Source organism: Aythya ferina (assembly GCF_964211825.1).
Source record: "Aythya ferina genome assembly, contig: HAP1_SCAFFOLD_131, whole genome shotgun sequence".
NCBI classification, from domain to species: Eukaryota; Metazoa; Chordata; class Aves; order Anseriformes; family Anatidae; genus Aythya; species Aythya ferina.
The window spans coordinates 71,841-95,000 of NW_028181394.1; the positions used below are offsets into that span (position 1 = coordinate 71,841).

A 23,160-nucleotide genomic window follows, 5' to 3' on the forward strand; every position below is an offset into this window, starting at 1 on the left:
GTGTGTATAGATATGTTTATCCTGTATGCATGTACATCCGTATGCATATTTGTGTGCTGGCCCCCAGATCCCTCATGTTACAAAGCATCGGCCTCGAAGGCATACTCATCAAAATCTTTTGTAGAGCCTCCATTTTTTTCTAGTTCCCTCAAAATGAGAGAATTTTTACGCGCTCTGTGTCGAAAAGGCAAAAATTCTGATTTTCACTGTCGCTCTCGCTAACTTTCTCTCACTCCCTCCTCGTGTGTGTATAAACACGGATGTGTGTATGCGTATGCACATCTGTGGATTTAGATGCACTGGTATGTTTTTTGCTGTACAGGTAATAAAGACGGGGAAAGGTTTTTGTGTTTTCTTAATAGGTGAAGAAATCTTGAAGACCAGAGATTGGAACATGCTGAATTTTAAATTAAAAAAAAAAAAGAAAAAAAAAGTTAAATTGTCCGGCTGTGGAAGATGGAGCCTCATTTTTGCAGCCACTTTGAATCACGAGTTCATCTCTAAATGCGCTGTTTTTTTTTGTTTTTGTTTTGTTTTGGTTTTTGTTTTTTATTTTTTTGAAGAGCTAACTAACCCTGGCTGCGTCCAGTCTGAGAGAGCATTCAAATGGACTTGCTTCCTCTCTTAGTTATAAGCTGTTTAAAAGCGCATCCTATGTTTGAATTGTGGATGAGAGGTTCCCTTGGCAAAGTGAGGAGGAAAATTCTTCCTACCCCTTTATTATTAATTCACGGATTCAGTCTTGGTTCGACCTACAGGAGCAGTTAACTGGAAGCCTTTGAAGATCGATAACTTTGCTGAGGTTGTCCAGGTAGGTGAAATCGAAGACCCACAGGGCCTGGAACGTGCTGTTTAATGCGTCCTAACAGTGTTCTAGAGAAGTTATTTGTAGCCATAGTTGATTATTGACTTGCATGTATCATCAGGTGGTTTTTTAAGGAGTGACTCCGTTTTCAGGCTTCCAGATGTGCTCCAAGTCATATTATTGAGGATGTGGAAGAGAACACTTGCTGACAAAGCTCCTGGCAGCTTTACAGAACTTTAATATTTAGTTAGTTCATGTAACAGCTGATTTCAAGGCTTTGCTCTCTTTGAGAGACTGATAACTTGATTTGATTAACTGAAGAAAGCTGGAAAAATGTTCGTTCCTCATTATTTTTCACTTGTTACTTTCTTTCGGGTTACTTTTAAAAAGAAGATTTCACTGATCACAAGCCAGTAGAAGACTTTCAGCCCAAGCAAGGGTGAAGACAGCTCTCTCCAAGAGCAGAGGAAGTCCCTGTGGAGAGAACCCGAGCTTGTTAGCAGAACTCGTCGGCATGTCTAAACAAGGAGACGATTGCTACTTCTATTTCTATTCTACCTGTAGCAAGGTATGGCTGGCTTTCCTTTGCTTTGCTTTTTTTTCCCCTTTTTTCAGGAAGGAGTAGATTAGGAGGAGGAAGCACACTGGTCTTTGGTTAACTTGAGAACCAGATAGATTGTGAATTCAGTTGTAGCACCATTAGGCAGCAGCATGGCCATTTTTGAGGCTGTACTCTATTTTCCTTGTTGGTTTCCTTTTGGTTCCAGGGAGACAAATGTGCCTACCGCCACTGCGAAGCTGCTCTGGGCAATGAGACGGTCTGCAAGCTGTGGCAGGAGGGTCGTTGTTTCAGGAATGTCTGCCGATTCAGACACATGGAAATTGACGTGAGTGCCTAACAATGTGTTCTCAAAATAAATCCACAAAAGCATTTTTCAGTGCCGTAGGTGTACTGATTGCGCTTTTGCAGGATAGATTTGTTTGCTTCAAAATCATACTGGTTTCTGTTACCAAGAGAGGGGGTGGGAGGAAGCAGAGGGAAATAAAATCAATGCCTTCGGTATGTCTTAGCAAGATATTTGTTTATTTTTTTTTATTAGATGCTGACAGTTTTCTCAAGAGATGCAGAATAGCTGTTAAATAGACTGCTAAAACGTGCTGGAGCAGGGGGGTAATAAACAGGCTGTTCTATCCTCATGGGAGCAGGCTTGATAATGAACTATCAGGTGTCTTCTGACCCACAGTCCTTCAGATAACGCTGTTGTAGCTGCCTGGGGTAGGAAGTGGGGAAAGTTAAAGGTACAGCAGAACTAAGTCTCCAAGAAGTAGTTCTAGACAGGGTTAACCTAGGCAATTTCAGATGTTCTTTTTCCCTCTGAATAATCCTAGTATAATCCTAGGTGTATTAGTTTAAGCCACCCTCAAGTGATGTCTGAGAGTGCCTGTCTTCTCAAACTGAGTGATGACCAAACTAAATGTGCATAGTGGTTACAGCTTATGCAAACTTTGTGAATATGCCCAGAAATACTACACTTAACTGAGAAACTGACCTTTGGAATGCTGTTTCAGCACTGTGTTGTGACAGCTGTCACGATCTGGAGCTGTGCATCTCTTTGCAAGCCTCAGGTGCATGTTATCACGAGCTTTTCTTTCTTTCTGTCTTCAGAAAAAGCGCAGTGAGATTCCTTGCTACTGGGAGAACCAGCCGGGAGGCTGTCAGAAAGCCAACTGTGCTTTTCATCATGCAAAGGGACGTTACATCGATGGACAATTCTTACCACCAAGCAAGAGTGAGTTTAGGTCCTTTTTCTTTAAGCGCTGAAGAATTAATTTTGAGTATTACTTAGTGGGTGCCAATCCTGTAGGGGGCGTCAGGTAACTGTTCATTTGTGAGGGCAGGAAAAGGTCTGCAGTCATAGGTGTACTGCACCGAGTGTACTGCTGGTGTTTGTTTTCTGCTTTCGTGCTCAGCTTCTCTTTGCTTTGTGTGATGTTTGCCTTGCAGTTTGCTTCCTGTTGTTTCCTCTTTTGCTGGGTGGTAGGGAGATGTGTTGTTGTTGGAAGGGAAATCATTGTTCACGGTGTAAGCAGTGATGGGATGGGCAAAAGGAGATGCTGAATTCGTTGTCTGTGCGGGTTATCTGCCTTTGCTACCATCTCTTTGCATTGTGGTCAAAGTTTTAAACTGCCATATTACCGATGATCCTCCTCTTCCTCTAGCTACACTGCCAAGTCCGCCTGAGTGCGCGGACGATGATCTGAAAGTGGCTCAGATGTCACTGCAGCAAAACAAACTTTCTGTCCAGTCAAATCCCTCTCCACAGCAAAGGGGGTGACGAAAGTGGAAAACTCTGAAAATGTCCCAAGCCCTACACACCCTCCAGTTGTAATCAATGCTGCAGATGATGATGAAGATGATGATGGTGAGCATGTTTTGGTTCTTGGAAGGAATTTGTGCTGTAAATGAATGTGTTAAATCTTTGGTTCTTGGAAGGAATCTTTGCTGTAAATGAATGTATAAATCACAGATGACCTGAGGTCTGACTAGCGATAGGGCAGGCAGTCTGGCCAGGTCACTGGTGGCTTTGTCTGGCAGTCAGTGGACAGAAGCTGAAACGTTGGAGGAAAGCTTAGAACCACTCCTGGCTTTAGCTGGTCTTTTGTGTAAAGTTCTATGTGAAACTAGGAAGGAAATTTCTTTTTTCTGTCTGAAGAGCAATGTGTTGTGTAGTAGTTAAAGCTGCAGAGAGAATCTAGAGTCCTAGATGTTTTGTCCTAGTGTATTCTACTTAGGAGTTCATCAGGTCAGTGTAGCTGTTTAAAAACAAACAAACAAACAAACAAACAAATAAACAAACAAAAAAAAAAGCAACAAAGTTTTTTATATGAACCATGGGCTGAAGTGTCACTGCATGAGCTACGTAATCATGACCAACCTGGTCTATGCATAACTGAATCGATTTTTCCCCTTCAGACCAACTTTCTGAGGAAGGAGAAGAAACTAAAACTCCCGTCCAGCATCCAGCTGCGGAAGGCAAAAATGGATTACGGGTGATTTCCACTCGGAAAGGCAGTTCTATTACTACTAAACAAGGTATGCCAGCACCTTAGTAGGATAAATCAGAAGAACTTGACAGTTAAGTCAAAAGCAGCGTGGTGTAAAAACACAACAAAATGTAGGGGTGCTGAATGGAGTCGGTTATTTCCATGATCTCATTTCTGCCATTAATACCATCATGTGCCCATTGGGTCAGAAAGGTGAACTCCTTTTCTTTACTTTTGGAGAACAAAACAGGGCCACAGCATGGAGTTTAAATGGCTGCACGTGCAGCCTTGCAACCACTGTTGATAAGCCATATCTAACGATAGAGGGATCTAATATCGTGTAAATGGATTAAAATATGGATCTAATATCGTGTAAATGGATTAAAATTAAAACTACATTTTGAACCCTGAAGGATGAAAGGAGGGGCAAAATGCCATTGGTTCTATGGCTCTTTCACTTGTGAGGAGTGTTGACAGGCTTTATTCGAAATACTTCAGAAAGTTCCTGAGCGCTAAGAAGCCTGAGGACCTGTGGTCCTCAGTGAGTGCCTCTAAGCCTGTCTCACGAACTGTTTCCTGTTTTCAGAGGGCAATCTGAAGTTTGGAATAAAAACACTTGAGGAAATCAAATGGCAGAAGATGAAGGAAAACAATAAGAGACACGGTGGTGAGTTAATATTGCCTACTTTCTTATCCTGTTCACGGCAGGTGATGGTGACTGGGAGCTGCTTGAGGGACAGACTTCCATTTTTAGCTGGGGGCATAAAGCAACCTGATTCTCAGCCAGCTGGTATTCTAAATGGGAGTTCAAAGGGCAACCAGAGGCAAATTAGTCACCTCTCTTCTTTACATGCTCTGCTTGCTGTATTTTTGACAGTAACAAATCATTTAAAGTTTTTTGTTCTTTGTGATAGTTTTTTATGTTGGGTAAACTTCCTTATGTTTTGGTTGCTCTGAACAGAAGGTTCTTCAAGATCTTCTCTTCGTCCCGTTGATTCTATGATTTTTCCTGCTCCAGAAGAGGAAAATGTCCGGACAGTGGTGAGAACTGTGACAGTGTCTTCCAAGAAAGGTAATAATGAATGCTTTTGTTTTGATTTCATTACTCCTAAACTGGAGGGTTAAGCAATACTTAAAACAATTCACCCATGTTAGCCTTCTGGCGCTGCCTTCTGTTCAAAACGTGCTTTTATGCTTAAAGTCCTTGGTTGTACTGGAAAGATTTGGTGCTCAGGTTAAGTGCAGTGGCAGGAGAAAAAAAAAAGTGTCAGTATGCCAATAGGGGGGTAACTGAAAAACAGAAGAGTAACGAGAAGAGCGAGCTGTAGAAGCCAGTGCTATATAAGAAGCAATTTCTGAAGCATTAAAGAGGCGTACAGTGGCAGGTGTGGACACAGTATGACAGGAGTTTGTGTATAAATTGTTTAGAGCTGTGCAAATGCCTTTTAAAGGGAAAAAAGTGTGGAAGTACTTTTACTCGTAGACATTCACCTTAGAAAGGAATATTTCTCAGCATTTGTACCTAAGAATATTCTGCTTGCTTATGCAGCTTTGTTCTGCACAAAGTATAGGTGTCAAGCAGACTCAGATTCACTCTCTACTATCTCAGCTGGAATTTGAAGCAAGCACTGAGACTATTAATATTTTTTTTCCATGTTAATTATAGTTAAAATATGAGTTTGTGTGGTCTAACTGTCAAAACAGTGTCTGACTAGGGTTTTTTGGACATGGGCTAACAGGATAATATTTCTGTTGGCTACTGGTTTCTGTGAAATAGAAAAAAAAATTCCCTTTTGTTTTAGGGGAGGAACCTGTGGTTCGAGTAGATCTTGCTGATAGACAAGGAAAACGGAAAGCCTCCGCGGGTAAGAACTTTTTACGAGCTGTTACGTAGGTGCTGCCTTCTATATATGACTGCATTAAAGAGTATTTGTGATGTATGAAAGGAAAATACATTGCAGTGAAGATCTGTGTTGACTGCAGAAATGGCAAAAAAAAAAAAAAAAAAATCATTTAGCAGCTGAAAGGCAATTCTATGAAAATATGCTTGAAAAAGAGAAGCTTATTGTTGACTGTTCTCAAACCTTCCTGCAAAGAAAAGTTCTTACAATATTCCTTGTTTTCTCTGAAGATGATGTAGGCAGCCTTCCAGTGAAGCGCAGCCTTGCTGAAAGGCTGGGGAAGAAGGTAGAGGCTCCGGGAAATGCTGACAAAGCACCCAAGAGAGAGACAGGTACTAAACGGGCATCTGGATTGGATTCCTGGGTTTCGTATTTAGTCTTTCTGTTTGTCCTTTTCCAGTGATGTTTCTTTTTGCATGTTGGCTGAGGTCGTAATCACTGGGATTCAAAGTTACCTTTCCTGTCTTGTTTTGAAATGTGAACCTGAAGTTGACATTATGCAGCCTCCCTAATTCGTTCTTTTTCTGTTTTGCAGTTCGAGTTCCCAAGTCTCTGAAGGACAGGCTGGGATTACCTCCTAAACAGACCAGTACTGAGAGAGGTAACAGCTAGATCTTAAATATGCTTTCTCCTCCTTCCTTTCCACGAACTTGGACTGCTTTCATACATCCCTACAAACTAATTTAAACGAAAACAAAGAACTGACGCCTCTTGGTTGAGTGCTGAAGCTCTTCTGACAGCCACTATCAGAAGTCTGGCTCTAGGTGTGTGTTTATTTTCTACTTGTGCCTTGTCGAGGTTTTTAGCTGCTTGTGTGAGCCGTTACGTACAATTAGAATAGAACCACTGCCAGGAGCAGGAATTTGAAATGCAGTCTGAAAAAGTAATAAAGTAAAGCAGCATTTCTGTGTAGCAGTTCTCTCTGGATAGGGCTGGTCTTCAAAATACAAGTGGCTCAGAGGAGGAGGAGAATGTTGTTCTAAGGATATTGTTCTAAGATGCATTATTGGGAACGCTCAAGATGAGTTTTCCTTAGTGCTCTGACAAATTTTGGAGACTTAAAATATTGCTGGACTCTCTTTAAATGTTGGTGCTTCTCCTCATTTCTTGATGATGACAGGGAAGGCTGCTAAGCCGATGGGAGAGATCCATGTGAAAACACTGGAGGAAATCCGTCGTGAGAAAGCTCTTCAGAGACGCGAACCTCAAGCCAAAGCCGAGGCTGAAGGGCACGGTAAAACTGAAGATTCCAGCGCAGGGGCAAGAGCTGCTCGTGCAGGTCGCATGCAAACTTTCTCTGAAGCCTTGTCTGAAAAAAAGAATAATCGCTTGGTAGAAGAGAAGAAAAAAGCAGGAGAATGCCATAGCAAGAGCAAAATTCAGGGTGAGTCCAAGAAGCAGCTCGCTCTGTCCGGGCCCAGCAAAGGGCAGGCGAAGGAGCCGGCAGGAAAAGTCAAGCCAGAAGGAGAAGTGCGTGTTAAAACCTTGGAAGAAATAAAGCGTGAGAAAGCTCTGCGGATGCAGCAGAGTGAAGGAGATGTGCCAGCTCCCTCAGCACAACCCGGACCTGCCCCAGCAGAGCAGAAATCTTTATGGAGCACAAAACTAACAGGTAATAAGATGCTTTAATGCCTGCCCCAGTGAGGTGCTTCCCATATTGAGCAAGTTCAGTTTGCTCAGGATCTGCTTCATGGATAAATGCTGAATGGCTTGCACATTGTAGCCTTTCTCTCTCTCTCTCATGGGACACAAGGAAATAAATGCACAAAGGAAACAAGTACCCAGCTTTCTTTATTTCTGCCGTTGACAACACTTTTTTTTGTCTTCTTTTAAAGCACCTGAAAAAGAAGAAAAGAAGGCAGTGGAATTGAACCGGCCTTTTCCTAAACTTTCCTCTGGACCTGATGTACAGGTGAGTCCTCTGTGAAGACACACATACATTCGTACAATTTCTGATAATTCTGACAAGTTTTGTTACTCACCGTGTGCCACCCTCTTGAGTGTGTTCTTACCCTTCAGCAGCTGGTAGGAGCTGCAGTGCAGTCTAAATCCTATCGCCAGCAGCATTTCCAGACAACTCTGTAATCCTCAAACTTGGAATCAGTCTGTTTATACCACAGCAAGAAAGAAACCCTGTTAGCACCAGCTGAAATCTACACAGTTAACGTGGAGGGAATTCTTTTTGTTCTTACTGACTTGATCTGTCAGACATGAAGGATTTAATACAGAAGGCCAGAGTTCTGTGTTCAAGGAAATCAATCTGTCAGTGGATACTGTATAGGGGAACTTGTATGACTTTCTGCTGCTTAAAAAGAATGTGATAAATAGATGTACAGCAGAACACCCTAGCTGTTTAAAGAAGCTTGCCATAGTGGATATTGCAGATATGTGAGACTGCGTCCATAGTAAAGCATGGCTCTTGTTACAGGCAGAATTTTATGGGGGAAAAAAAAAAAAAAAAAAAAAAAACAAAAAAAAAATAAAACAACAGTAACCTGAACGAGATTAATATGCTGTTCCACATCAAGACCATTTTGGAGGGATTGCTGATCAGATTTTCTTAACGAAATCTCCACGGATTTTTTTTTTTTTTGTCCTATTCATGCACTACTTTTCTTTCCTTCTAGCCCACTCAGCAGAGTGGAACTCGTAAATGTCCAGAGAAGAGCTTTGAAGAGAGACGGTGGGAGAAGTGGCAACAGAGAGAACAACAAGAGAAGCTTCGGCAGGAGGAAGCTGCTGTCAAATCTACTGCTGGCTTCTTTAATACTGAACCATCAGGGAAAGTGGCAGCTCAATTTCAGGGCCAGGAAGCTAAAAGTAAGTGTTGAAGGTTAAGAGTTACTTAGGTTGTCTTCTGAAATACAGACAGAAGATGACAATTCTCATGCTGTAACTCTGGCTGGGTGCATTTTGCCACGCAGTGCTACGAAGCGAAGGGTGTACTTTCTTTTTCTTAGTTTGTTTCTTTTCCTGCCAGCCAGATGTTAGGTAAGGAACGGGAGACTAGAAAATGACACTACAAATGTGGACTTTGTAGAACAACTTAACTGTGGGACATCACTGCAAGGGAGAGGAAGCTGGTACAACAGTTGCATACACTCTTGTCCTACTATAACTGCTGCTTTTTCCTTTCCTAGCGGGAGCAGGACCTTAAATATAAAAGCTGTCTATATTTGTGAACCTAGCTTGCACTTAGGATTGCTATGTGTCTGAGGTTTCCCTTGTCCTGGATTATTATTTACTGTAGCTCTTCGGTTTCTTTGTTCCTTTGTATGGCTTGTTGGTAGACAGAGTTTACTATGTGGAAAAGACTCCTGAGAATCCAGGCAATGGCGGTGTAATTGTGCTGGCCAAATGCATTTAAGTGTGTAGAAGGACTGTGGAAATGATTAAGAGAACCTGGACTTTTCCTGAGGCAGAGCAAGACTGTATCAGTTGTCTCTTCCTTTTACTCTAGCCAACTTTATGACATCTGTGAAGCCTTCGCGTGGGAAAGTCACTTTCCCCAAGAAGAAGGCACTGAAACATAAGGCACCTGGGAGTTACCCCTCTGCCATAGCAGCTGTGGAACTACAGACTGCCTTTGATGCTGACATGATGGGACCTCCAGCCAGAAAAGCAGCCATGGTAAGGCCAGGGGCTAATGCAGCGATGGATCCCTTGTTAAATTTCTACCCTCCTCTATTTGAAAAGGTGGAAAACTCAAACGTTCTGCAGGCCTTCTGTTTCCTTAGAAATCCAGTAGCTGTCTCCAGGATGCTTGTAGAACCCTTCTGTATTTATGAGATGAATGGCACTCTTTAACCGGTACTCTGATGCTGTGATTTCTCTGGTGTGGGGGATTTTGTCCATTAATGCCATGTTCTTACAAGACACCAGATCGTGAGTAACCTCCAGGTGAATGTGAACTTTCTTCAGGAGCACCTTGGTTTTGTATTTTGGCCACGGCTCCGCAATGCCAGAGGAGAAGCAGTGTGGAGGAAAAAGCTATTAAGGAATCTTTTACCCATGTGTCATAAATACTGTTTTGCTGCTTTCTAGGGTGTTTCAGACGTGCCGGAGCACGTCCCAGCCATCAGACTTGAAGAAAATCCCCAAAACAGGTGACAACCCCAACTTGTTCTTTTTCTTAATCAGTGTATATCCCCAGGGAAACAAGTTCTGTCACATGTGGGAAAAAATGAGGGTTCTGAGATAATTGAAGCCAAAATCCATCAAAGGAATAAGTCACCTGAAACCACTTTCTAGCAGCTAGCAGGATTGCTTAATTAGGCTTTCTTGAAATGCTGCAAGTCAGCACAGCTTTCCGGTGACTTCTTGGGTTGTCTGAATACCTAAACGAGGATGAGGTGAAGTTCTACTTCCTCGTGAGGTGATAGATGATGAGTAGTGTCCTCTGCCTTTTGGTCCTCAAGAATGCCACCTCAACTCCAGGTGCCCTGGCTTCACAGATAAACCCCCAGACTGAAAAATGTACCTGGTAACACATCGGGCTCTAAATGTAGCCCTGGGTTGATTGATAACAATCCCTGTGTAAGATTGAAGCATAGGAGGGCTTGCCTACAGTTTTAAGAGCCGGTTTGCAGGAAAGGGATTTCCCGTTAAGAAATGGCATATCCTGATTGTTCTTTCTTGCTCTCCCAAGACCTGAAGTGCGTCTTGGAAGCCCGGAAAGATTTGAGGAGCAGATGGAGATGGATCTCGAGACCTCGACCTCAGCTTCTTCCCAGCCAGAAGAGGCACGGACACGCTGGCTGAGTTCCACAGGGAACGTGCCCTTATCTGCGGATGAAGATTTTGAGAAGCTACTTTGGGAAATCTCAGGAGGCAGACTGGAAGCTGAAATCGACTTAGACCCAGGGAAGGACGAGGATGACCTCCTCCTTGAACTCTCCGAGATGATTGACAGTTGAACTGCGTAGTCCTACGGTATAATTAAAAAAAAAAAAATTAAAACTGTTCTTCTTGTTGGATACCCCGAGGTGATCCTTTTTCTAACTGAGGCTTTGCAATGAGACTTAAAGCACAGTCCGAAGTGGTAGAAATTGGCAGGATCTGCGCTCAGTTGTCCTAAATTTCCCTGCTGGTCAGAGTTAAGGTCTTGTGCATCCGTTCTGTTACTATAGGTGGTTACCTTCGATATCGAGAGGACAAAGCACTTCTTTTGGCACAGAAAGATCTCCATTGGCACGCCATGGTGGCTGCAAATCGATCTTCTGATGGAGCGATGCTCTGAAGGCTTAAACGTAAAGCTTCTTCCTTCCTCCGCCCTTGGCACAACTCGATGTTGGGCACATTGTGAAGCTTCGGTGTTGTGATTTCTCGGACAGTTGATAGCCAAATCCTGGAGTTACTATGTCAACTCTTGACTTTTACTCGTGTATGCCATTGTTTTGACTGTACCCGTGTCAGATGATGAAGCTGTAGGGGTGGGAGGGAGCAGAATCGTTATTCCAGTGTGTTGTGGACCAAACTTGCTGCCAGGAATGGGGGTGGGGGTCAGCCCACCCAGCCTTCCTTTCAATTATCAGGGAGGATCAAATGGTGAAAAGCAGCAGCTCTGCCATGCGGCTCCGCTACCCCCACTCCCTTCTCTTGTGCTATACCAAAGTTCCCCCAGGCTTTGGTTGGTGCTTTTTGCCTGTGTGAGGACTCCGGGGCGAGCAGTCGGGACTCTGCCGCAGTCACGGGGTCGATGAAGGGTTGTTTAAGTGCCTCTTGGTTTTAAAACTTGCTCCCCTGAGCTGCTGGCTCTGCTGCCTGCTACAGCAAATGTTCGGGTGCCATCAGCATCGCGCTTGGGCGTGGACACTGACCCTGCGGAGGACAGAGCTGAGATTTGGGTCTATTGTGTACCCTGCCACCAGCCATCATTTTTTTCCCCTAGCAGGTCAATTTTGAATTATTTTCTGAACTTTTCGCAGCATGGTAGGCTCTTCCCGCTATGATTTGTGAAGCTGTGGGGGCCCTCAGGCATTTGCTGCTGGCAGAGGAAAAGCGCTTGTCGAATTTGTTGTAAATACTTAATGTTTGGACAAAACCACGCGTCTCTGTGTGTGTGTGTGTGTGTGTGTGCTGTGACGCCCCGGCCCCACCCGGGAAAACCTCCGCCGATGAAACTGCTGCTGGAGCTGACGCAGGCCTTCATCGTGCCGAAGGACTTCACGGGGACTTCTGCCGGCTCAGAAATGGGGGAGAAAAAGCAAACTCAGGAGGAGGAGAGCTCAGAGACTGCGCCCACCTGCCCTCGCTTTCCCTTCACCCCAAGAAGCCCTGTTCTACCATCAGCCTTCGCCTCTTCTGCCTGCGGTGCTGGGAGCGGGAGCGGCGAGGCGGCAGCAGCCATGGCGTACCGCGGGCAGGGCCAGAAGGTGCAGAAGGTGATGGTGCAGCCCATCGTATCCTTCCTGCGGCTGGGGGGTGCCGGGGAGGTGGGTGGGGGGCGGCTCGGACCTCAGGGGGCTCGGCCCGGGCCTTGAGGCCTTGTCGCGGGGCCCTGAGGCCTCGCTGTGGGGTTTGGGGCCTTGTCCCGAGCCCGGAACTGTCGTCCCCGTGCTGAGCCCTTAACGCAGCGCCCCAGAACCTCATCTTCCGCTACCTGCAGAACGTGAGTACCGCGGGGAGGGGGCGGGGATGGGGATTTGGGGGGTGTGGGGGGAGTGGGGAGGGTCTGGGGATTCCCCTCGGTGAGTTTTCGGCTCCCGGCTGTGTCCCGGGACGGGTTTGTGGGGGATGGAGAGCTGTGCGGTGTGCTGGTGGGCACAAGGAGCCCGGCATTTCCCCCTCGTGTAGCCGGGCGTGCAGGGGTGTTCCCTTGTGACTGGAAACGTGTTCTTCACCAAACGTGTAGTATTCACCCGATGGTATAACGCTCAAATGTCAGATTGCACATTGGAACTGCCCCTGAGAGTTGCTCCTCGGAGCGTTTGGGAGCTGTCGTGGCTGTGGCTAGCAGGTATTTCTGAACACATGAGAGAACAAAAGTGCTCAGTGTTTGTGGCCCGACTTACTCTCCTCCTTCGTTCTGCAGAGGTCGAGGATCCAGGTGTGGCTCTATGAGCAGGTGAACATGCGGATAGAAGGCTGCATCATCGTGAGTATCCGCACGTCCCCATGTTACATCTTTCATTTTGCCTCATTCACAATCGTGTTTTTTGGTCAAGAAAAGTTATCACAAGGAAAAAAAGATTTGTACTTCTCTGCCTTTCCCTTCGCCCTGCCCTTCCCTCCCGCTCCTGAGCCCTTCGTCAGGCCTTGCTGGGCCCTCTGTCCGGCTGTCTGTCCGTCCATCCGAACCTCTGGCCATCTGTCCCACCACCCTGCCCCGTCCCTGCCCTCTCCCTAAGGAAGCAAAGAGTCCCCGGTCTGCCTTCATGGGGGGGCGGGGAGGGAGAGGGGAGGTTCTGCTGAGAAAAAAATGAAAGATTTCCCCCTTAACGGGCGCCTTGCGAGTTCTTTCGAGTTCCAACCTTCTGCCTTCCTTCCGTAGCAGTGCCTCTAAGGGGTGCGCTGTAAGGCAGCCCTCATCTGGCACGTTGCTCCTCCGTTCCCCCAAGGAACTGCCTTCAGGATCTGACTAACTCTGGATGCACCCGGTTGTCGCCTTAATTTCTCCTTTAGCTTGCTGAAAACAAGCCGGTTGGGTGACCTTTTGCGTTTCTCGCTTAAAATTTGGATCGAGGAGGTCTGTGTTTCCTTACGCTGATGTCCACGCTGAAGGTGCAGAAGGGTTCCGTGCTGTTGCTTGGGTCAGCCTTGTTGCCAGGTTTGGAATGTTTAGCCTACCGGTGCTTCGGTGCTGTTGGGCTGCACTCAGAGTGTGAGCTCTGGGCGTTATTTCTCAAATACTGCGTTATTTGAGCGTACAGACCCGAGATATTCTGCGGAGAGGTGATTTAAGGCACGTCAGAACCACTGCTGCGGCGTGTGCCAGCGTCGGACGCCCGTTCGAGTGATCGGGCGGAGCAGGTGAATTGAATTTGGTGCTGGGTGGCGAGGTGGTGTTGGGGGAAGAGCTAGGCTAAGGAGAGCTTCCTCTTGCTCTGCCCCTTCCCATCTCAAATGGCCGCTTCCTGGGGAGATGGGTTCGTTGGGAGGTTAACTACAACGTTACAGTGAGGATGAGGAATCACCTTTAGTCCCGTAGGTATTTGCTGCCAGGCCGCAGCGTTGATTTCAGAAATTGTATTTAAAAAAGGGAAAAGAAAGGAAAGATGTATTCTTTAACATACTCTCTTTTCTCGGAGAGTAGATGGAGGAGCTTCAGCCGTGCCCTTCCTCCGGAAACGATTCCCAGTGTCTGCTCAGACACTGAGGAGGAAAATGGAGGAGAGCCACCCGATAGAAATAAAGGAAAGAAGGGGTCATGGATTAAGGGAAAAGCAGTACTTAAAAAATTGGTGCTCTCTAAAAACAGGTTAAGGGTTTGGGACCTGCAGGTGCTGCCTACACCTGTGTGCGTTGCAGTCGTGCCTGTTGCCACTGAGCAAAACGGGGAGAGCTGCTTTGTCGAACGCGGCGTGTTAAAGCACGTGCCACTGCCTGGAAGAAAAGCACGGACTTCCCTCGTGTGGGCCTTCTTCCCTAGCGATCTGTGGTTTACCTGATGGTTTCCCATAAGCTGAGAATGTTTAAAAGAAAAAAAAAATAAAAATAAAAAAAATAAAAAACCAACACCAATGTTGAGAGTGGTGAAGCAGATCCTCACGTGGGGACTCAGAATCAGCGGTGACATCACCATGCGAAGCATTGTGTGCGCTTCGGGTTGGGGCTGCTGCGAGCCTCGCAGTGGGGAGGGAGAGCGGATCCGGGGTGCCTCTGTGTCAGCCCTCTGCCCTGGTGGCTTCGTGAGCACTGAGAGTTTGACTCCTGTGTTCCCAGCTTTCGCTTCCGCACCTGCGGTGTGGCAGAGCCAGCGAGCTGCTTGCTCAGCTGGAGGAGGAAGAGGAGTGACCTCAACATTGCCGAGGTAAAGCACAGTTACTGAAAAGATTTGGCAAAGATGTGGGTTGTACCAGCGCGGCTGCTGCAGCTGCAGCAGATCCTGGAGCATTGGAGAAGATAGAGAGGGGTTTCTTCATGAAAAGAATGCTGTTAAAAGTGTTTTCATGCCAGAAATTAGGATAAACGCCTCTGTTGTTTGACATCCTCTATTGAGCTGGCACATTGGCATTACAGCGTACCTGGCACGCTGTTTGTATTAAAAAAAAAAGGTATTTTATTCAGGGCAGGCCAGAAACCTGCCTTGGCACTTGCACATCGCAGCAATGCTTACAGACCCTGCATCCTGGCTGCCAGGCCAGGATCTAAATCCGATGGTGCTGTTGGTAAACTGAAGCTCAGGAAGCGCTTCTGGGTTTTTTTGTCCTTCCATGTGAATTTTTACCCTGTGAAGATGGTGTATTAAGCTATTTTCGTAACAACAAATAGGTTTAAAAGCAGTTTCAGTTTAACATCTACACGCTTGGGTGTTATTAACAGAGCTTTGTATACTGAGCTGGTGCTTGGTAGGAGAAAAAACATCAATCTTACCTGGGAAACGTGGACCCCCTCAGCTACATACTGCTATGAGGAAACTCAGATGTAAGAACACACTTAAATAACACCTCACCAGAGCTGTTGTGCTCCTGACCACCAAAGGCACCTTTTTCCAACACCGTCGTACTGGAAGTTGATGCAGCTGGTTCCATCCGTAACGTGTGACTGTACAGTGCTGTAAAAGAACTATTTTTTCACAGCTTTGGAGAAAGTGAAGCAGAGAAAACCACGCATAACCACTGATACCTGGACCCCAAACTGCCACAGACTGACGGTGATGCCCACTGGATATCTCCTGATACCCTGCTGCCTTCTGACTGCTCCAGCAGAAGTCCTGTTTTAATTAGCCAGCAGGTCCCTCTGAGGGAGGGACTTTGCTAAAACTCCTGCCGTAGGAAGTATCCTACGGGAGCCAAGTTGCTAAACTGATGTGTGGTTTTCCCTTAACCCCCTCACCCCTGACTTTCCAGCTCCTGACAGCACTGCCAACGTGTGCAGTGTCACCGTGTGCCAACTAGGTGCCAGCTGCCATGGTTTATATATTGTAAAATTAGTGATTTGGGACTCGTGAGCACTGAGGAGAGGCTAGCAATTGCTTAAGAGCTTTCCTTGTGTCGCTCTGGGGCAGGGAGATGGGTGAAACATCTTAGGCTTGAAAGTGATTCCCTGCAGAGTGACGTGCTCAGATCTGCACAACAGATCTGTCGTTTTGGTCACCTTATTAGATCCCTGCTTGAGAGGTTGCTTGCAAGAATCGATTCCTCTTCACCTTGATGTGTCAAGCTAAAGACAAATCTGTGCCGAAGCACTGTTTGATCAGACGAGTGCCTCAGTTCAGGATTGTTCTTTGACAGCTACAGAAACAGCAGGACGATCAGCGCCTTCAGGAACAGATGAATTTGATCTTGAGGCTGTCGTAAAACAGGTCCCTGAAGTCTGAAGACTCTTCAAATAGTTTGGGCCAGCAAGGAGCAGCTGTACGTGGCGGCTGCGGTAACTCGGGGCTCCGAGTCTCAGAGAGCGTGGTGAAAGGTGACCCCCAGCTGGCTGCTGGAGGAAGCTGAGGCAGCGTTCAGCTCTAACCTTTGCCTTCTTGGCTGGCATCTTTGCACTCCTGCTGTCAGTGGGTGTTGAGTGTCCTTCCCGGCAGCCTCAGAACGTGCCCTCAGATGTAGGCAGCATTTAGCAGCTAGAATTCCCTCAAATAGAAAGAGTACAAATGATGCGTTTTCTGCTTTTGCTTTGGAACTCTTAGCTTGAGGTTTTCCTGCAGGCCATGAGGTTTCTTGCAGCAGCAGGGATGAGTTCTGTTAGCAAGAGGCTGTTCTGTGCTTCGACCGTGGGAAGATGAATGGTTACGTGTGCACCGTTAAATATAACTTGACACCTAGCACAGCGCACTTGCAGCCTGTGGGGTGCTTTAACAAGCAGGTAAATCAGCAGAGGCTGTTTTGCAGCCGGGGTGATGCTGGGTGATTAAAAAGCAGGGGCAGAACAAGGAGTTTCTAGTGTTTGTTCTTGCTTGTCATCCGACTCTCCACTTCCACTGTTCTTTAAAAAAACAAACAAACAAACAAACAAACAAATACAAGCAAGGGGTAAGCATCTTAATATCTTTATTATAAATGGAAGGCACAAAAGAGGCCAGCAACAGAGACTGTCCAAGAGAAATGCTTTGTGCTTTATAAACAAACAAGGAAGTACCCTTAGGTGGGTGTGATAATCCTCCTCTAATGCGTTTTTGGGGTGCAAAAATAGATTTGTTCCTTTCTTGCTCTTCTCTGCAGGACAAAGGCAGAATAGGCACTGCAAAGTTAGACCAGGGAGGTCAGTTTGTTCCATACCGAGAAAGACAAGCCTGTAAAACAAACTAGACAGATTTTCTTTGTACTATTCATCTTCCTTCAGCAAAGGCAAAGCTTATGACACTTGTTGGTGTGTATTTCCAGACCCCCAGCTACTGGCACTGTAGCGCATCTCTAATTCTTTGGTACAAAAGGTTCAAAATCTCTTAATGCAAAAATTTTACCAGCACCCTGGAGCAAAAAAAAGAAATCTAAAACCCTTACCAACTTCTATTACAGACCTGCTGAGTGCACCAGAGTTACTCATTTTTATTCAGGCTTTCAGGGGCAACTTCAGTTGGTTTAGCGCTTGGATTGCTATGTTGGCAGATGTCAGTTTAAAAAAAAAAAAAGCTTTTGAGGTCCTTTTTAAAATGAGACTGCTTTTTTGGAATTTGGAATACTGCAAGGTATCGTTGGTTTTGCTTTCTTCCCATTCCTTAGACCAGATCCATTCAGATTCTGAACAGCGTTCCCGGTGTGTTCAGGAAAATGGAAGGCAACAAGCAAAATGATGAGCTCCTTGGGCAGTCAAAAGAGCTAAATCTGGAGAGTGTTTTGAGTCAAACTTCCATGCTAAGGAGCACCAGTAATTGTTAGAAGTAGCTGCAGAGGAACCTGCATGGCACTGGGTGTGTTTCTGAAGGTGCTAAAGGTCCGAAGTGACGATTCCTATCCATACTAAAGAAGAGAAGGAAACCTTGCACTTAACTACTGTTTTTATTCCCTTTGTCCAGCAGTCAAAAGCAGTAACTAATATGAGAACCCAACTTTTCCTCTCTTTATTTTAGATTTGGGAAAATTCCCTGCCAAAACAATATTTCCTGGAAAATTCACTAGTGTTTGTGTGAGTAAAAGCTTCCAACCTTTTATTATTAATTTGTAAGAACTATTTCATCCACTTTTGTCCAGAAGAGTCAGAAATAATTTGCACAGAAATGTGCAGCGTTTTAATGAAAGGATTCAGAATCACTCTAATTTGAACTGGTTGCAGGTTTTGTGACATTTAGTGTCTTAAAAAAAAAAAAAAATCAAAATTTCTGACTTCATATCAGAAAAAAAGAAAAAAAAATGCTTGTGGTGAAATAAAATCTGTTGCAGCTCTGCTCATCGAAAACTCATTGGCTGTTAAATTGGACCTAAGTCGTCTTCTCTAACCTTTCATGATCCTGCAGCAATGGATGATGATGGATATATGGATTAGGGAACAGCACGTGATGGCAAACTTGTGGTATTTGCTACTGTACTGGGTCTGGCTGGAATGTTTACTTTCCCTGCAGCAGCCCATACAGTGCCGTACTCTGTACTTGTAGCTGGAACAGCAGTGTTACCACACCAGTGTTGTGTCTACTGCTGAGCAGCAGTGGCACAGCATTGGGCCTTTCTCTAACCCTCCTAGGGGGTGGGCAAAAAGGTGAGGAGAGAAACATCACTAGGGCAGCTGACCTAAACCAATCAAAGGGATATTCCATACCATGTGATGTCCCACTCAGCAATAAAAGGTGGAAACAGGAAGAAGAGGGGAGGGGTGGGCTCTCGTTGGGAAAACGTCGGTCCTCCTCTCGAACACCGGCTGCGTGCGTTGAGGCCTTGCTTCAAGGACGTGGTCAATCATGGCTCATTTGTGGGAAGTAGAGAGTAATTTCTTTCCTCTGCACTTCCATATAGCCTTCATTTATTTTGTTTGTTTGTTTTCCTCCCTTCTTTTTATTTTTCCTTTTCCCCTCCCTTTTCCCCTTTCCCTTTTTATTTCCCCTTAGTTAAATTGTTTAGTTCATGGTAGTCTTTATTTAATTATTATAATTTTTTCCCTTTAATTAAATTATCCTTATCTCAACCCGTGAGTTGTTCTTTGCTTTACTTCTCCCCCTCCTCATCTAAAGGAGGGGGAGTGAGAGAGCGGTTGTGGGGTTTAGCTGCCCAGCACGGTAAAACCACCACAGCTACAGCGCAGAAAGAAAAACCAAATTGCTTCCAAAAAATCAAAGTAATTCAAAATCCTTGGTATCATGCAGCCGTGCCACTGGCAAAGTGAGCATTCCCCTGCCTCTCAAAGCTTGCTGTACCCTTGATCTGCTGTCTTGCTGCTGTTAATTGATTGCAACTCTACATGTCTGATCAGGGCTACGAGTTGTTCTCGATATGGAGATCATACAACATATACTGTGCACGCTTGTGTGTATAGATATGTTTATCCTGTATGCATGTACGTCCGTATGCATATTTGTGTGCTGGCCCCCAGATCCCTCATGTTACAAAGCATCGGCCTCGAAGGCATACTCATCAAAATCTTTTGTAGAGCCTCCATTTTTTCTAGTGCCCTCAAAATGAGAGAATTTTTACGCGCTCTGTGTTGAAAAGGCAAAAATTCTGATTTTCACTGTCGCTCTCGCTAACTTTCTCTCACTCCCTCCTCGTGTGTGTATAAACACGGATGTGTGTATGCATATGCACATCTGTGGATTTAGATGCACTGGTATGTTTTTTGCTGTACAGGTAATAAAGACGGGGAAAGGTTTTTGTGTTTTCTTAATAGGTGAAGAAATCTTGAAGACCAGAGATTGGAACATGCTGAATTTTAAATTAAAAAATAAAAAAAAAAAAGTTAAATTGTCCGGCTGTGGAAGATGGAGCCTCATTTTTGCAGCCACTTTGAATCACGAGTTCATCTCTAAATGCGCTGTTTTTTTTTGTTTTTGTTTTGTTTTGGTTTTTGGTTTTTATTTTTTTGAAGAGCTAACTAACCGTGGCTGCATCCAGTCTGAGAGAGCATTCAAATGGACTTGCTTCCTCTCTTAGTTATAAGCTGTTTAAAAGCGCATCCTGTGTTTGAATTGTGGATGAGAGGTTCCCTTGGCAAAGTGAGGAGGAAAATTCTTCCTACCCCTTTATTATTAATTCACGGATTCAGTCTTGGTTCGGCCTACAGGAGCAGTTAACTGGAAGCCTTTGAAGATCGATAACTTTGCTGAGGTTGTCCAGGTAGGTGAAATCAAAGACCCACAGGGCTTGGAACGTGCTGTTTAATGCGTCCTAACTGTGTTCTAGAGAAGTTATTTGTAGCCATAGTTGATTATTGACTTGCATGTATCATCAGGTGGTTTTTTAAGGAGTGACTCCGTTTTCAGGCTTCCAGATGTGCTCCAAGTCATATTATTGAGGATGTGGAAGAGAACGCTTGCTGACAAAGCTCCTGGCAGCTTTACAGAACTTTAATATCTAGTTAGTTCATGTAACAGCTGATTTCAAGGCTTTGCTCTCTTTGAGACACTGATAACTTGATTTGATTAACTGAAGAAAGCTGGAAAAAGCTAAGCGTAACCCTAACCCTAAACCTAAGCCTAAGCCTAAGCCTAAGCCTAACCCTAACCCTAACCCTAACCCTAACCCTAACCCTAAACTAGACAATAACGCTGACCCTAATCCTAACTCTAATCCTAACCCTAACCCTAAACATAACCCTAAACCTAAAGCTAACCCTAACCCTAACCTTAACTCAAACCCTAACAGAACCCTAACCCTAACCCTAACCCTAACCCTAACCCTATAATATCCCTAACCCTAACCCTAAAACTTACCCTAACCCTAACCCAAACCCTATCCTTAACAGAAACCTAACCCTAACACTAACCCTAACCCTAACCTAAACCTAACCCTAACCCGAATCCTAAACCTAATTCTAACCCTAAACCTAACCCTAACCCTAACCCTAACATAAATCTAACCATAATCGTAACCCTAAATCTAACCGTAACCCTAACCCTAAACCTAACCCTAACTCTAAGACTAACCCTAACCCTAACCGTAACCCTTACTCTTAACCTAAATCTAACCTGAACACTAACCCTAACCCTAAACCTAACCATAAACATAACCCTAACCCTAAACCAAACCCTAACCCTTACCCTATCCGTAACACTAACCCCAACACTAACATTTCACGGTAACTCTAACACTAAATGTAACCCTAATCCTAACCCTAACAATAAACGTAACTCTAACACTAAATGTAACCATAGCCCTTACCCTAATCCTAATGCTAACCGTGACCGTAACACTAACCCTAAGCCTAAACCTAACATAAACCCTAAACCTAACCCTAACCCTAATGCTAACCCTAACCGTAACCATAACCATAACCCTAACCCTACCCTAAACCTAAACCTAACCCTAACCGTAACCCTAAACCTAAACCTAACCCTAACCCTAACCCTAATCCTAACCCTAACCTTAAACCTAACCCTAACTGTAACCATCACCCTAATCCTAACCCTAACCCTAACTCTAACCATAACATAAACCTAACCATAATCCTAACCGTAACCCTAACCCTAAACCTAACCCTAACACTAACTCTAACCCTAACATTAACTCTAACCCTAACAGAACCCTAACCCTAACGATAACACTAACCCTAACACTAACCCTATCCTATCCCTAACCCTAACCATAACCCTAACCCTAATCCAAACCCTAACCTTAACAGAAACCTAACCTTAACCCTAAACGAAACCCTAACCTAAACCTAACCCTAACCCTAACCCTAACTCTAATCCTAACCCTAACCCTAAACCTAACTCTAACTGTAACGATCACCCTAATCCTAACCCTAACCCTAACTCTAACCCTTACATAAACCTAACCATAATCCTAACCGTAACCCTAACCCTAACCATAACCATAAACCTAACCCCATCCCTAATTCTAACCCTAACCTTAACTCTAACCCTAACAGAACCCTTACCCTAATCCTAACCCTAACCCTAACCCTAAACCAAACCCTAACCCTAACCCTAACCCTAACCCTAACCCTAACCCTAACCCTACCCTAACCCTAACCCTAACCCTATCCTATCCGTAACCATACCCCTAACCCTAACCCTAATCCTGACTCAAACCCTAACCTTAACAGAAACCTTACCCTAATCCTAAACCTAACCCTAACCGTAACGCTAACCCTAACCATAACCCTAAACCTAACCATAAACCTAAACCTACCTTAAACCTAACGCTAAATTTAACCCTAACCCTTAACCTAACCCTAAACCTAACCCTAACTCTAACCCTAACCTTAACTCTAACCCTAACAGAACCCTAACACTAACCCTAACCCTAATCCTAACTCTAACACTATCCTATCCCTAACCCTAACCCTAACCATAACCCAAACCCTAACCTTAACAAAAACCTAACCCTAACCCTAACCCTTACCTTAACCTAAACCTAACCCTAACCCTAACTCTAACCCTAACATAAACCTAACCATAATCCTAACCGTAACCCTAACCCTAACCCTAACCCTAAACCTAACCCTAACCCTAACTCTAACCCTAACCCTAATCATAACCCTAACCCTAACCCAAACACTAACCTTTACAGAAACCAAACCCTAACCCTAACCCTAACCCTAACCCTAACCCTAACATAAACCTAACCATAATTCTAACCTTAACCCTAAGAGTAACCCTAACACTAACCCTTAACACTAACCCTAACCTTAACCCTAACCCTAACCCTAACCCTTACTCTAAACCTAAATCTAACCCGAACACTAACCCTAACCCTAACGCTAACCGTAACCCTAACGCTAACCCTAACCCTACCCTAAACCTAACCCTAACCCTTAACCTAACGCTAACCCTACCTTAAACCTAAACCTAACCTTAACCCTAACCCTAACACTAACCCAAAACCTAACCCTAACCCTAACCTTAACTCTAACCCTGAAAGAACTTTAACCCTAAACCTAACCCTAACACTAACCCTAAACCTAAACCTAAACCTAAGCCTAACACTAACCCTAAACCTAACCCTAACCCTAACTCTAAACTAGACAATAACGCTAACCCTAATCCTAACCCTGATTCTAACCCTAAACCTAACCCTAAACCTAACCATAATCCTATCCCTAACCCTAAACGTAAACCTAAACCTAATCCTAACCCTAACCCTAACCCTAACGCTAAACCTAACCTTAACCCTAAACCTAACCCTAAATATAAACCTAAACCTAACCCTAACCCTA

At 44.8% G+C, this 23,160-nt stretch overlaps 2 protein-coding genes across 4 annotated transcripts in view; both read left to right on the plus strand.

The window, feature by feature from the left end:
- Positions 1 to 23,160, plus strand: part of LOC311428733 (zinc finger CCCH domain-containing protein 11A-like) — a 234,884-nt gene that overhangs the window by 3,366 nt on the left and 208,358 nt on the right. The window contains exons 2-9 of one of the 3 annotated variants that reach the window (XM_084540045.1): positions 759 to 811; positions 1,199 to 1,373; positions 1,573 to 1,692; positions 2,472 to 2,595; positions 3,026 to 3,228; positions 3,780 to 3,899; positions 4,437 to 4,517; positions 4,812 to 4,873. In XM_084540045.1, coding sequence (XP_084396171.1) covers positions 1,320 to 1,373; positions 1,573 to 1,692; positions 2,472 to 2,595; positions 3,026 to 3,141 — 414 coding nt within the window. In that variant the 5' untranslated portion in view covers positions 759 to 811; positions 1,199 to 1,319 and the 3' untranslated portion in view covers positions 3,142 to 3,228; positions 3,780 to 3,899; positions 4,437 to 4,517; positions 4,812 to 4,873. Of the gene's footprint in view, positions 1 to 758; positions 812 to 1,195; positions 1,374 to 1,572; positions 1,693 to 2,471; positions 2,908 to 3,025; positions 3,229 to 3,779; positions 3,900 to 4,436; positions 4,518 to 4,811; positions 4,874 to 23,160 lie in introns of those variants that run through there. The other 2 variants (XM_084540046.1, XM_084540047.1) reach the window with 2 other exon arrangements.
- On the plus strand, positions 3,733 to 11,520 carry LOC311428730 (zinc finger CCCH domain-containing protein 11A-like; the record flags this gene model as incomplete). Its single annotated transcript, XM_084540041.1, has 5 exons — positions 3,733 to 3,744; positions 8,379 to 8,571; positions 9,212 to 9,381; positions 9,796 to 9,857; positions 10,400 to 11,520. The coding sequence occupies 5 exons, from the start codon at positions 3,733 to 3,735 to the stop codon at positions 10,665 to 10,667; spliced, it is 705 nt and encodes a 234-aa protein (XP_084396167.1). The 3' UTR covers positions 10,668 to 11,520.